This window comes from Streptopelia decaocto (assembly GCF_964273445.1).
Source record: "Streptopelia decaocto genome assembly, chromosome: 5".
Classification (NCBI taxonomy): Eukaryota; Metazoa; Chordata; class Aves; order Columbiformes; family Columbidae; genus Streptopelia; species Streptopelia decaocto.
Window position 1 is genome coordinate 38393581 of NC_138659.1, and position 13334 is coordinate 38406914.

A 13334-nucleotide genomic window follows, 5' to 3' on the forward strand; every position below is an offset into this window, starting at 1 on the left:
TGGTCATGCGCTGGCTGACTACATTTCTTTATGAGAATTGTGAGAGAAAAATTCTATGTCCTGTGATACAGTAAGAGGTAGGGGAAACTGCTACATGACATATTCTCTGTAAGAAGGGCATAATACTAGCTTGCTACTAAAATTTCCTTCCTTTCCCCTTCTTTGCCAGAGTCACAAAAGCTTTTTGTCTGAAAGTTATTTGACTGAAGATTATTCTTACATTTTAACACATGAAATTTAAATCTTACTTGAAGATATTTAAGGGATAGCATTGTCAAATTCTGCTCTATGTCACCTTGATACCTCTCTGCTTGTGTAACTAGGAACGGGGTTTGGTTTACTGGATATTAAATGAGCATTTGTAAGCCAGACTACAGTTATTTACCCTGTCAAAGTGGGTTCTCAAAACAGCATTTTGGCTAATAAAGCCTTGTAATAGTCCACCGAAACTGATACTACCAATGTAGTTTAGGTGGTGTTGACATTCAGTGACAGGCAGAAGTGCATCATTCAGAGAGGCCTTGCATTCCATGCATTTGTTGTTTCCTCGATGCTACCTACTGTATATGTCTTCATGGCTTTTTTACTTTATAGTTAAGGAAGATTATTTTGCCATGTCAAGTGTTGTTTTTGTTTTGAAGTTATTACGTATATGTAAACCAGGCTAACTTTTCTCCTTCCAAAACCAAAAAAGGACATGGAGGATGTGGAACATGATAATGTAATATGCTGTCAAGTATTAAATAGCTGTTGTTAAAAAGTGAAGAATGTAGAAGTAGAGACCAACTACAACTGGTACTGGCAAACAAAATACATGAAGTCAACAGAAATCCTTTTTATTTAAAAATATTATTGTTTCTATAATGTACTAAACAAAGATCACATTAAAGGTAGATAAAGATAACAATTTCAGGTTTTCAAAAAGTAGAATGTTAGAGAGTTAGAAGTTTTGCAGTCTTGATTTTGTGTCCTTCATATATACATCTGCATAATAATGCACTCCTTTGATGGATTTTTTTTTTTTGTGGTGTGGTTTTGAGAGAAGTTTTGCTTTATGCAAGCATTGGGTAACTTAAATACTACTTCTGCTGCCCCCTTCAATACACTATGGCTCTGAAAGTAACAAGAGTATGTAAGTTCTGTCTTGTCTCTTTTAATGTTTATGCTATGAAATTACATCCCTGCTTAAGAATGCTTTATAAAGTCCTTCCTGAGCCTTTAGTTAAAGCTTCTGCCTATTCACGAAATGAAATTAAGGACTCTGCACGCTTTTTGTTAAATTAGATTTGGGAGGTTTCAAAAACGCTGAAAAGAGATTTCATAATAAACTGCAGTGTGAATTCCATAAATTGTCCTCTAAGAAAACTACACTACTTCTTAAAATTTCCCCTGGAGCTCACAGTGCACTCATCATGCAGGTGCTTTTTAGTTCAAGTGGTTTCACACTATCAAACATTTCCAATTATTTTATCTGTTTTAGGAGGAGATTACATTTGTGAGACACAGAAGCCACAAGGCATGCCCTTTGGGACTACACTTGCTAGCTAGTTGCTAGCCCAAACTGTGTATAAGACTGAATATGTCTGGTTCTGGCAAAATTGCATACTCAAAATTGAATAATTGAATGAGATATATTTGAAGAACCTGCTTTTATTTTGCCTGCATAAAAGCAGTGTTGTTCACCTTTTTTTTTTTTTTTTTTTCCCCTCAGCAGAAAAACATTGTGAAATTAAATACAATTTCAAAGGGAAAACATTTTCCTTTTGGATTTGGAAACCCCTTTCCCAAGAGGGATATACAGAAATAATCTCCAGCTCTCTAGAATGTGTTTTCTAAGAGTATGGTTAATTAGACCAGCACCATGTGATACTATCTTTTTGTTCTGTGTTTGAGTGCAATAGTGTCCTGGTCTATGAATACTAAATAATACCAGTGATGCTCCTGGGACTTTTAATCTCTTTTACTTACAGCTTTGGTTTAGCCAGTACTGGTGGGGGTTCCTTGGATGGCGATGTTGGCTCTGGTATTTTCATTGGCTGTCCGTTTATCCTCTCTTGGAAATAGTTGGGTCTGATTTGCTTTGCAGCACCAGGTCCATCCTCTGGTGGAGATTCGCCTCCTTTATCATCTTCAGGCAGCTTGAAGTGCACACGGAGACCTATCTTAGAACTCGATCTGGGTTCATTGTGGTTCACAAGAACCCCTTCAAGTTTAGGTTTTGGGGGTTGATGGGAAGGAGTACGTGGAGGAGGTTGATTTTCAGCAGGAATTGAGTTGTTTGAGCTCATTGTGTGAAGGGTAGCAGCATTACTACTGTCTTCAGATGCTGAAATAGCAAATATAAAACTTGGTGATATGTAAATAAACTATAGTGAAATGAAATCACAAAAGTTACAGTTGGAAAAAGTCACTCTGATGTCCTTCCAGCTGTTGGACTGAGTTGTTTGACCTCATTTGTTTAACAAGAAATTCTCTTAACAAAGGAATATTGTAAACGCGGGGGAGAAAGAGACACAGTTCTAGTTTGGAAGATCCAGCAGTGGTCTTCATCTATATGCTCTGTGAATTCCACCAGCGTCTTTGACATAGAAACTTTCTTTCCACAGAATTCTCTGACTTTGTAGTTCTGAAGAACACTGCCAGAACTTGAGCTGAATTGGAGTCAACAGTGCATTATGCTTTTCTGTACTCTGCTCACCTAACAGCTTAGTGCCTTGGCCGCACCAATCGTGTAGGCAATATGAAAGAATCTGTTTTAAGGTTTCCTCCTTTGAGCTCTGCACCAAAGGGTTATTGAAACAGCAAACTAGATAGTCCATAGTGATTCAAAAATGGCTATTGCACAAATCTTGAGTTCAGCAGGAGCTGTGTTTTTGGAAGGGCTGTGTGGGGTTCATTCCATAAGGAACAACGTTCCTTCACATTTCTAATTGGGGCAGGACACTTTGAAAAGACAGAGCAATCTGTATGTTTGATGAGCAGTTTGGAATTTATCATGCAACAGCCTGCTCTGGTTGTATTTACTGGCAAGCAAAGGACCAAAAAAATTCTTACCTTTGACAGTTAGGTGAGCAATACTAGAGACTGTGCCATATTTATTGCTTGCAGTACAGGTGAAACTGCCAGAATCTTCTGAAAAAACTTCAGCAATAACGAGAGTACAAATTTCCTCTGCAAAGTATTAGAGCAGTATTATTACTTGAAGTGAACATGCATTGTACAAATACACAAAGCCTTGTCTACCCTCAGGGACATTTCCTTAAGGTTTTCCACCTTGCACAGTTTGATTTTAGTTTCATCAGTATGATCAGTTTTGGCAGCCTTTGTGTGCAGCAGCTGTTATCAGCATTGTGTGCAGGAACTGGTGCTCTCTGTGCTCCAGCATGCCCAACAAAAGTGAAGAGCAGGTGTCGGCAGTGTTTGCAAAACATTAGAAAAAGTTTTCCTAATCAAATGAAGTAGAGACTTTCTCTCTGAAGAACTTCAAATTTAATTTGGAGAAATATAGCGTACTCTATACTCACAACTCACTAAAATATATGTATTTTTATGTCTTTGTATATTGAAAGATTAGTTATAATTAACTGTGAACTATTCAAGTGGAGTCACTCTGTAAGGAAATATAAAACACACACATATAATTTTCCAAAAGTACCAGTGCAGATTTGCAGAGAGAGGGGATTGTGCCAATTATGCTTATAGAAAGTTGCCATTTCAGTTATTTGTGAAGAAGACTGATGGGTGCCAAACATGTGCTAGCAAAATTATACTAGCAAAAATTAAATTCTGTCTTGAAAAGTCAATCTGGGGTTCTGACATTTCTGGCTGACCAACATCTGACAGATCTGGGCAGCAGTACCAGCTAATAAATACCTGTGGTAACGGGATTTTGAATCTTTCATTTAGCCAGGTAGATGGGATGGGTGGGGGAGAGTAACATCTAAAGTGTATTGAAATTTAGGCTGATAGTATTTCTTTAACTAGTCAGTGACTGTTGTGCTACCACTTTGCAAGAAACTTTCCTAAAACCCTACAGAGTGAATACTTTATGAGTATTTCTGTACAAGATGATACCACACTTAAACACATTTCATGTCATCACTGAGGAAAATCTAGTGGCAACAAAGAGATTATTTCCTAACAACTATAGGAGAATAATAGATTATTATAATACTAGGATTATAGAGCTAGTCTAAGGCATTATAGTATCTAGTTTATAGTACTTGGATTTGCCAACCACTGCGTGCATGGAAATCTAGATTCCTTCTGAATGAGCAGCAGGTGATGAGGCAGCGACAACTGCACCCAAGTCATTACCCTCTGAAAACTGCTTCACATTACTCAGCAGTGATGCCACTGGCCAGTAAAGGAACAGCATTGGTGGGTTCTGGGAGAAGCTCCACTTATTCATTTCTAAGTGTCGTTGCGAGACATTGCAGAGAGATAGAGTCTCTTTCAAGACACTTTTGGGGGTGAAAAACTTTCAATAGGGCAAGGAGAAGAGCTACAGAAGTTTATATTCCATAAGAATTAATACTCTGCTACTTTTCTGTCTTAAGGGGTGGCAGCTTTATATTTTTAACAGTGAAAAGCATAATGGGGAGAGTGATTGTCTCATGGAGAAGGAATCAAAATCTATAAGGCTCCTTTTCTCAAATCATGCAGAGTAGCCTACATTCTGCTCTGACCCTTGAAGTTAGCAAGTCCAACCACTTTTATAGGATTTGCTGATATCAGGGGTGGAACACCTGATGTGATACTCTCATATTACGCTGGTAGGGAGCAAAAGGAATGGCTGACATGGCTAAACATCTGATGCAATGTTCCCTAATCGGTAAACTAGATAAAAATAGCTCAGTCCTACATCATCTGGTGTACTTCTGAATGTCAGTTATACAGAGACCCTCACAAATTAATTTATATTACCTTTAGCTCGTAAGATGGTAACATTTAGGTCCTAAGTTAGAACTGGGTTAAAGTAGAATGGAAACATTTTCTTCAAAAGTGATAGACTTAATTCAAATTATATATTTATGGAACAGCCTACACTAAAATGCATCTCACTAGTAACTATAGAACATGGGGAAAAGAAAAAATATGTTAATTAAATTATAGAGTTTAAATAATTAATATTTTTTGAGGTTAAATCACCACATTTGTATAACCAAAAAAGTCTGAGCCTTTTGGTAATCCTCACCTGGTTCAGCCATAGATCGTGGTTCTAAAGGGAAGAAGAGCAGAATTAGTAAATTGAATGTACTTACTTTTACCAATAATATTTTTTTCGTAAACACTAAATATGAAGCTTGGTCTTTTCAGTATGATGGAATACTCCTTTTGATCCAATTTTCTGTTTAAGGGGTGGTGGAGACAGCCAGGCCTTGTATTCAAGGGTATGTGAAATCCACTGACCCATATCAACACTTACGAACACTTCTGAGAACGTATGAATAGGAAATTAATTCTGCAAGAAGTGTTTTTTTGCAATCTTAGTACTACTTTAGTGTGTCTTGAAGACAATTTCTGAAACTATTACAGACATGAAATCAAGTTCTGATAAAAAACTGTTTCATTTAGGTTTCATTTAGTGTGATATTTAAGGAATTTCTATTGAATTTGAGCAATTTTAGCATCGTGGTGACAGGTGAAAATTGCAGATGTTTTGACCGTATTTCAAGATTAAAGTAGAAGTATATGTTTACAACTTCTCATGTACACACACATGTATGTGTCAGCATGCTAATGTGTACATCAGGTTACTTTTCTGGAGAAATAAGCAATCAGCTGCCTGTAAGCACTATTAAAGTAGCACTTCACTAAAAGATGAGGGATTTGCAGGCAATGGAACTCCACGTAAATGGTGCAAAAGCAAAATCAGGCAGCAGAAGGCTGAATTAGAAAAGGACATTGAAGTGGCAAAGGGATCAAAACAGAAGGCAAAGCAATTAATCAGTTTGGGAAATCTGAGACAAATACTGCCTGTGAGTATGCTGTTCAGTTCATCCACAATATTGGCTATGGACCCCAGACTTATTACCATACATATGGCTTATATAGATCTTACCATTAGAATAAGAAATTCAAAGTGTGGCTATGTTAGCAATTTTGTTGCTTGGCTATATTTTATCCAACACAATATTTCCACACAAGAAACATACTTTTCTGTAATATCCTAAAATCTGGAGAATCTTCTATCAGTGTTCCTTCTCTATACCATTCAACCTTTGGGGAAGGAGCTCCTTTCACCCGACATTCAAAGACAACAAGCTGCCCCTCAGAAGCTGAAATATCCTGTAACATCTAATAGAGAGAATGAATAGACAGTCAGTAAATGTCTTATTGTTCTGGAAGTAATACAGATTTCAGTAAGATTTCCTAAAGCCACTTAAATCCTTGAATGCCTTAGGAAATGCATAATTCTTTTTTAATCTTTGATAGAAAATTTGAATTATCTCCCCGTACAATTAATTGACCTCTTTAGTTTTCAAATATGTCATAGAACAAATTACCTTTGTAAATACAGGAGCAGCAATTATAGGTCTTCCATCCAGTCCTTGCAAATAGTTAGTAGGACTTTGAGCCTGTAGATTGCAAAACATCACATGATGATGTCTAGGTGTACAGAAGATATTTTTCCACATACAGGAGAAACATACTTTTGGAATGACAAAAGAGGTTTTGGTGCATGAAGTCCAAAGCAAAATATTTAATGCCCTGTTTCAGACAACTGTTAGTGGTCTTCCTGGGTAGATTACTGCCTGAGTAACAAAAATGCTACTATTGCCTTATTGGCTTATAGAGTTTATCATGGCAAGGAAAACGTCACTGCGGTGTATTGTAACGTCTGTCATTAATGCCTTACTAAAGCAAATCTATGTAGGCTGTTTGGTGCTAGTCTCCTTTTAAAAATTCTTGCTTAACCAAGTATTTATGGATGTTAATATGGAAAAGTTAAGTCAAGTTGTGTGTGACTGCTACTGTAATTCTTCTGCTTTGCCAAAACCAAACAGTTCACAGAGGTGGAAGATCAACCTATTGATCCTACTCAGTGAAATTAAAATGAAATCATTCTCCTCCTGGAAAACTTCCTTATATAACTTGATTAATAGAGTTTTTACTTTAGTTGAATAGAAGCTGTCCCAGAATAGCAGAACTGGTGATTCAGTATCCCAGGAAACACAGCCAGATTTTATAGATGGTGTCTTATAAGCCAACAAGATTAAAAGTGGTAATTTTTTGAGATAACTATGAGCCTTGACTTAGGCAACCTCTGTCAAAAAGGCAAAATGTCGCAAAAGCTTAATTCTGTTCTCTTCGTACTCAAAAGTAAATGTGCATTTCAGTATCTGTTTATTGGTTACCACCTAATGCTACACTGTAAACATGGAAAAGGCAGTGTAGAGCAAATTTGTAATTAACTTTTCAGTTTTATTTTTAAGCAAATATGACTATTCTTTCCTATTAGTAAAGAATTCACAGTTATGAATAGTAGTGAAACTATTTAGCTTATAACAAGATCACTGAAAGAAAATTATTTGAAATGAGTTCTGGAGCAGTTCAACAGCAAAGGAACAACTAGAAGATTTTGGGGTTCTGAGTCAAGAACTGTAGAAGATACATCTTTTTACGAGCTTGCTTTTGGTCCTTGAGATGCCTTGTATTGTCTCCCCTACCTCATTAACTGGTGTTGACACAGGCTGAACCATGGCAGATGGTGTCTTGGAGGTTTCTTGATGCTTGGTTGCAGTTCGAACAGCATTCAAGGAGGTGTCAGCTTGTTTTGGTTTGCTGTGAAATATTAACCAAAAACAAGTTCTCTAATTGGAACCTAGAGCTATTGTGTGTCCCTTAATTATGTCAGCCTCAGTTCTGGGACTGAATTCCAATTTATCTAAACTGATATGTACTCCTAGGTAAGCTGCATTTTGTAAGAATCAGGCTGCATATCTTGCCACTCTAATCTCTTATACTTAGTTCAGTTACACCAAATGTAATAAATGGCCTGGATTAACCCAATTGTGGCTTCATAGCTGCTGTTACCAGCTCAGAGCAACATGAGAGCATGATGCTACTTTCTCACAGGACAGTGCTGGTTTCTCTTACAGTGCTCCCTGAACTTGTATAAAGATTTGGGCCTATAAGGTAATGAAAATACCACAGTCTGCTTGGATATAGATTCAGTAATTTACTGCTGAAAAAATAAGAAAAGAGAGGTATGCTTTCTGCCCAATGTATGATGCAATTTTGGTAGTGTATAGGTTGACACCTCTTCTAGGTTGTTTCTACATGCATGTAGAAGAGTTGACCCTATGTATTTTTATTGCTAAGTAAAACAATGCAGACAATGAAGAGATGGTCTTTATTCAATAGTTTGAGGTATGCACTGGCTACTCTAGGATGTACTACAGGTCCCCAAAGGAAAGCCAGTGTTCAAACCAGTGGGAGCCTTACTCAAAATGAATATACAACTGTTGTAATCACTGATTTATCTTTTGAAATTGTGAAGTAGTGCTTGGCAACTTTTCTCATATTAACTCCCTTTAATTACAGGTCTTCAGATTCATGTCACAACAGCTGGAAGCTAAGTGAAAATAAAGACGCTGATTGTACCCAAACCTGGTCTTTCATAATTCCATCATTTGAGGACATCCCACTACAATGCAGAGCAGCACTTTTTTTTTTTTTTTTTTTTTTTTTTTCCCCTAAGAAATACAGAATCAATACATTACTTCACAATTTAATGAGGTAAGCAACTTGGAGATACCATCAAGTGATCAGAATCATGCTCAACACTACATGAACACCTAATGAGATGAGTAAGAAAAATGTTATGCCTGAGACATTTGGAAAAGTCTGAGCTAGAGAAAATTGCTAAGAAGAACTCAGCAATTCAACCCAAAACCTTTGAGATCTTGATCTTAAGTTTTATATTAAACACTTACATTTACCAAAGTCTACAAATTAATCCAAGCTGGAGTGTTTTATGACTTTGAAATAAAAATCACCTAAGACAGGATTTGCTGTCAGTATGAGGTCTTCAGTCAAAGACACTGCAGTGTTTTGTATCTGCATTTTAAAATAAAATTACTTTTGTAAAGAGTAAATGAGTATAACCCTCCTTAAAAAAAACCAGGGTGCATAAGTCTATCTGAATAACATTTCCTCTTTATAAAGCACTGGTTGCTTTTGGAGTTGAATTTATGCCTACAAAGGAGTCCAAAATAAAATTTTAGTTCTCAGCCAGTCCGACTCCTTTTTCATTTATTAGAAAGATTTTTATTCTGAAAGACTGTAGGTTTTAAAAGCATTGTATCAGGTTCTAAATTTACAGGGAAGTGATTTCATATAGGAAAAATAAAATTACTTCCTAGGTTTTAGATTACATCTGACACCTTTTCTTTCTTTTTATAATTAAGTAGTCTTTTATACTAATAATTTCAGTTTTCTCTAGTTCATATGTATTAATTTCCTCATCTTAAATCTAAACAAGCCATGTATTACCATCTTCTGCCAAAAACTTAATGACATACCATATTTTCATATGAGAAATTTTACTACACTGTTTTTCCAAGTCAGATGCTTAAATCAGCATGTAGGTTGGGTCTAGTCAAATGGCATCTCTTTTAGTAAATAAGTATAATATTTAAGGTAAGAGATTTCTTTTTTATGTTTATATTTAATATGAAGGTTTCAGTTCTTAAGGTAATGTTGAAGACACACAAGCAAATGTGTATTTGTTCCATACTCTTTGTAAAGCAAACAAACAAACAAAGTAACCCAGCCCCAACAGTCGAAACAAATCCCAAACAAAAGCCTGATGTGTTGGAAGTTGCAAAATATTAATGGAAACGGAAATGTTTATGCTAGTGAGGTTTTTTTAACTGTAAGAAATATGTAAAATGTAATTGATTTTAGGCTTACTGATCCATTTCGTCTTTGATGATTTCACCTTCAGAGTCAGAAGAAGAGACTCCTATGAAAAAGAAAATAAAATCGCTTAGCAGAGGGGTCTTTGGAGAAGTTTATCTCTGAATGATACAAACCTTTATTTCAATTTCCTCTAGATTCTACAACATTCTAAGGATATATTTTATGAAGCTATGCTGAAACAAAAGATCACATTGCAGTGCAAGTGAACCAACATTGCACGCTGTGTAGGATGCAGAACAGCTGTTGACATAAGGCAGACTTGGGATGAGGTGCAATTAAAATGCGGAAAACAGCATCCAAGAGTGAATGTATACCTGGGGCTTCCTCAGATTCTCTTTAAAATGCCACTAGTATGATTTAGTCTGCAGTTCCTGTTGTGAATCAAATAAGAGCTGTTTTTTTTTTTTTTTTCTCAGACACCTGACAAAAAAGGGAAAAAAAAAAAAAAAGACCTGGCTATTAATCATGGCTGTTATTCCTCAACTAGTGCCTTTTAGCACAGTTTGGAGAAGCTATTAGCTTAGTTTACTAACAGCTGTCTTACTGAGACATTTTACACTTGTGATTCAGCCTTCATTGCATTTGGAATTTGCATTTTCTCTGCAGTTCCTGCCATCAGCATGGCTTCCATCCGGCAGCCAGGGAGTGAGGGAAATGCGGCTTTGGCCCCATGCTCCAGAACCAGTAAATCTCTGCCAAGCACAGACATCTCCCCTTAATGTCAGGGGCAGTGCAGATACTAAAAAAGGATTCGTCCTTTCACTGTCAGATTAGAGACGTGAAAGAAGAATGACAGTAGAGCAAAATTAAACTTGTATTAAGTAGGGTAGGTGCTTTAATTTATGAATGGTTCCACTGTTGTCAGTGATGGTACTCATAGTATATTCTTCTACCTTGAGAAATGGAAAGAAGACTAAAGGAAAAAAAAAAAAAAAAGGATTCTGTGTGTTTATTTAAATTTTCGATCCTGCTAGCAGAATGATGGATGCAATCTAAAACCTTATCCAAAAAAATGTTAAAAAAGAAACATAATAAATAGACCTCTCTTAAGCCAAGTAGGATATATTAAAAAGTACCAGGAGAAAGAAGAGACCTAAATCTGCAGATATATTCTGTTTTATTCACAGTATCTATTGTACAAGTAAAATGTCAAATTGCTGGCATATTTATTTTGAATACAAGGTCCCAATAATGGGTTTGGATGAAGCTATCCTATATTCAGTTAGTAATAATGACTGTAGGGAAAAGAGTTTAATAAGAACTAGACACAAGTTTAGGTTCTTATATTTCTGTACAGTAACCACAGACAAAAATATAAGGTGGCATCAGAATCTGAATATTCCTAGACTTCAGTCTTGCAGTGAGGTATATAAAATCTCTGGGAAGCAACACAATAAAATTATATGTAAAGGGCAGTCACTTGTCTGAAGGCTATCTTATAGAGAAATAATAACTGTTAATAATGATGAAAAGTGATGACTCTGCTACGTATTTTCTGTGAAAAATCTGTTACATAATAGTGTCTTACTCCTGTATGACTATTTTCAACAACCCATTTCCACAAGAGTTCTGACATTACCTTCTATGTAAATCTCTGCAGAAGTGGAGTCTGTTCCATAGATGTTTGAAGCAAAGCACGAGTAACGTCCTGTATCCTCCTCAAAAGCTTCAACAATAACCAGGGAGTGTTGATCACCTGCCTGGATAATTTGAATGTCTGGTGAGTTTTCAAGCTCTTTCCCTTCACAGTACCACCTGCAACGCAAAAAACATTGTGTATCAGTGCAAACAACTTGACAACTAGAACGACAATGTTCAAAGTCTTTCTGATGATAAAATGAGTGGGTTTAGCCTGAAGGTTCTGACATAGTACTTCAGGCAAGTGTTGAATCAACAGTCACAGGGACAAATATTTATGATTTTGATAATATTCAATTACAACAAATAACAGAGCTCCTTTCTGTTCAGTATTTAAACATACTAGCCAACTAGTTTATGTAAGTGACTCTAGCATATAGTTTTCTTGATATATGGATTTCAATGGCAGTGTAGAAGAGATCTGAATTTGGAATGCTATCATTCCAGCTCTGAATTTCTCTTGAGGTACATTCACATCTGTGTTGTGGCTTGAACTATAGCAAAACAAAAAAAAAGAAACACAAAAAATGAAGTAATCAAATTTCACTCAAACTTGTGATCCCAGTGTTCATGTTAATTCTCAATGTCAGTGAAATTTACTATAATGTTACTTTTTGTTTTGTCATATATTTAAGACAATCTGCTTTTTATAAAAGGTGGCATGAGTGTATCACAGGAGAGGAGAAGTAATCTGTTACAAACTAGAGGAACTTCCTCACAGGGCCACGGCCGGTGAGACAGCTGGACCTGTTATTATTTTCTGCATCATATTGCTGTGTTTCTCTTTTAAACTCAGCTACATATCCACAACTGTATGAGGCCCTTTAGAGACTTCGCACTCTCATCTAGGGCATTCCTAAGTCCCTCAGTGTTCAGAAGGGTTGTTTCAGTACAAAATGCAGGAATCCAAGCAAAAGTAAAAGCAGCACCTGAAAAGACACCTCCATGGAATGTGTTAATGACAGTAACCATCAGCTCAACCTGAGAAATAGTAGGAGGGGAGGGCAGCCCTGATTGCTGTTGCTTGTTAGTAGGGAAAAGACAGAGAGAAAAAAAACAGTTGAGTTTTCAGAACCAGATTCAAATTTAATAGAACAGTCTAGGTTTTACAGAGAATGTGTAGTACTATGTATAGGGATCCAGACTTAAATAAGTGGTAGAATACTCAGAAATACCTGTATGTTTAGATAACTAGCTAAATTTGAAAAGCCAAATTAAGGTACATTCATCTTCACCATAACTTTTCTTATAAATGTAGATAGATAAAAAACTCCACAAAAATATTTGTATTTTCTATTTACTGCTGCTTTCTTAACATGGGTTGGGTACAGGTAATTAACGCCTCTTGTGCATGCCTAGGTGGGGGCTGTCATACTGACCACATTTTTTTATTCAAGTCATTTTTTAAAATGAATAGTTGTTTAATCCACCTTTATACAGTAACTTGGTAAGAGTACCTGCTAGTTTCTGAGTGCATACAAATGCTTATCAAAGCAATGGCAAATGCGTTGTGTATTTATTACAGCAAATACGATTAGTTGTGGAAAGGATAAGGATAGCTTTTTGAGTAATAAATTATAATATTTATATTTCCTGGCTCATATGTTAAGGTAGTCGACACATTTCCATTTCAGATAATTTAGAAAAACATTAATAAATAAATTTGTTTAACAATTCAATTCTGTTCACCTCTTGGAAGCACAACTTTTTACAACAGTTTGTGCTACAAATAGAGCATGAAGAAAACCCCAAATTAATATCTTTGG

At 36.1% G+C, this 13334-nt stretch overlaps 1 protein-coding gene across 8 annotated transcripts in view; it reads right to left on the reverse strand.

Annotated features, from left to right (window-relative positions):
- MYPN (myopalladin) overlaps positions 1-13334 on the reverse strand; it is a 66300-nt gene that overhangs the window by 24391 nt on the left and 28575 nt on the right. For all 8 annotated transcript variants that reach the window (XR_014184174.1, XR_014184175.1, XM_082053869.1 and 5 more), the window contains exons 3-10: positions 11510-11685; positions 9922-9973; positions 7674-7788; positions 6510-6581; positions 6159-6300; positions 5198-5221; positions 3055-3171; positions 1969-2326 (exon numbers count right to left, since the gene is read on the reverse strand). Coding sequence is in view for 6 of the 8 variants with exons in the window: in XM_082053869.1 (XP_081909995.1) it covers positions 1969-2326; positions 3055-3171; positions 5198-5221; positions 6159-6300; positions 6510-6581; positions 7674-7788; positions 9922-9973; positions 11510-11685 (1056 nt within the window). In the remaining 2 variants the exon portion in view is untranslated. The remainder of the gene's footprint in view (positions 1-1968; positions 2327-3054; positions 3172-5197; positions 5222-6158; positions 6301-6509; positions 6582-7673; positions 7789-9921; positions 9974-11509; positions 11686-13334) is intronic.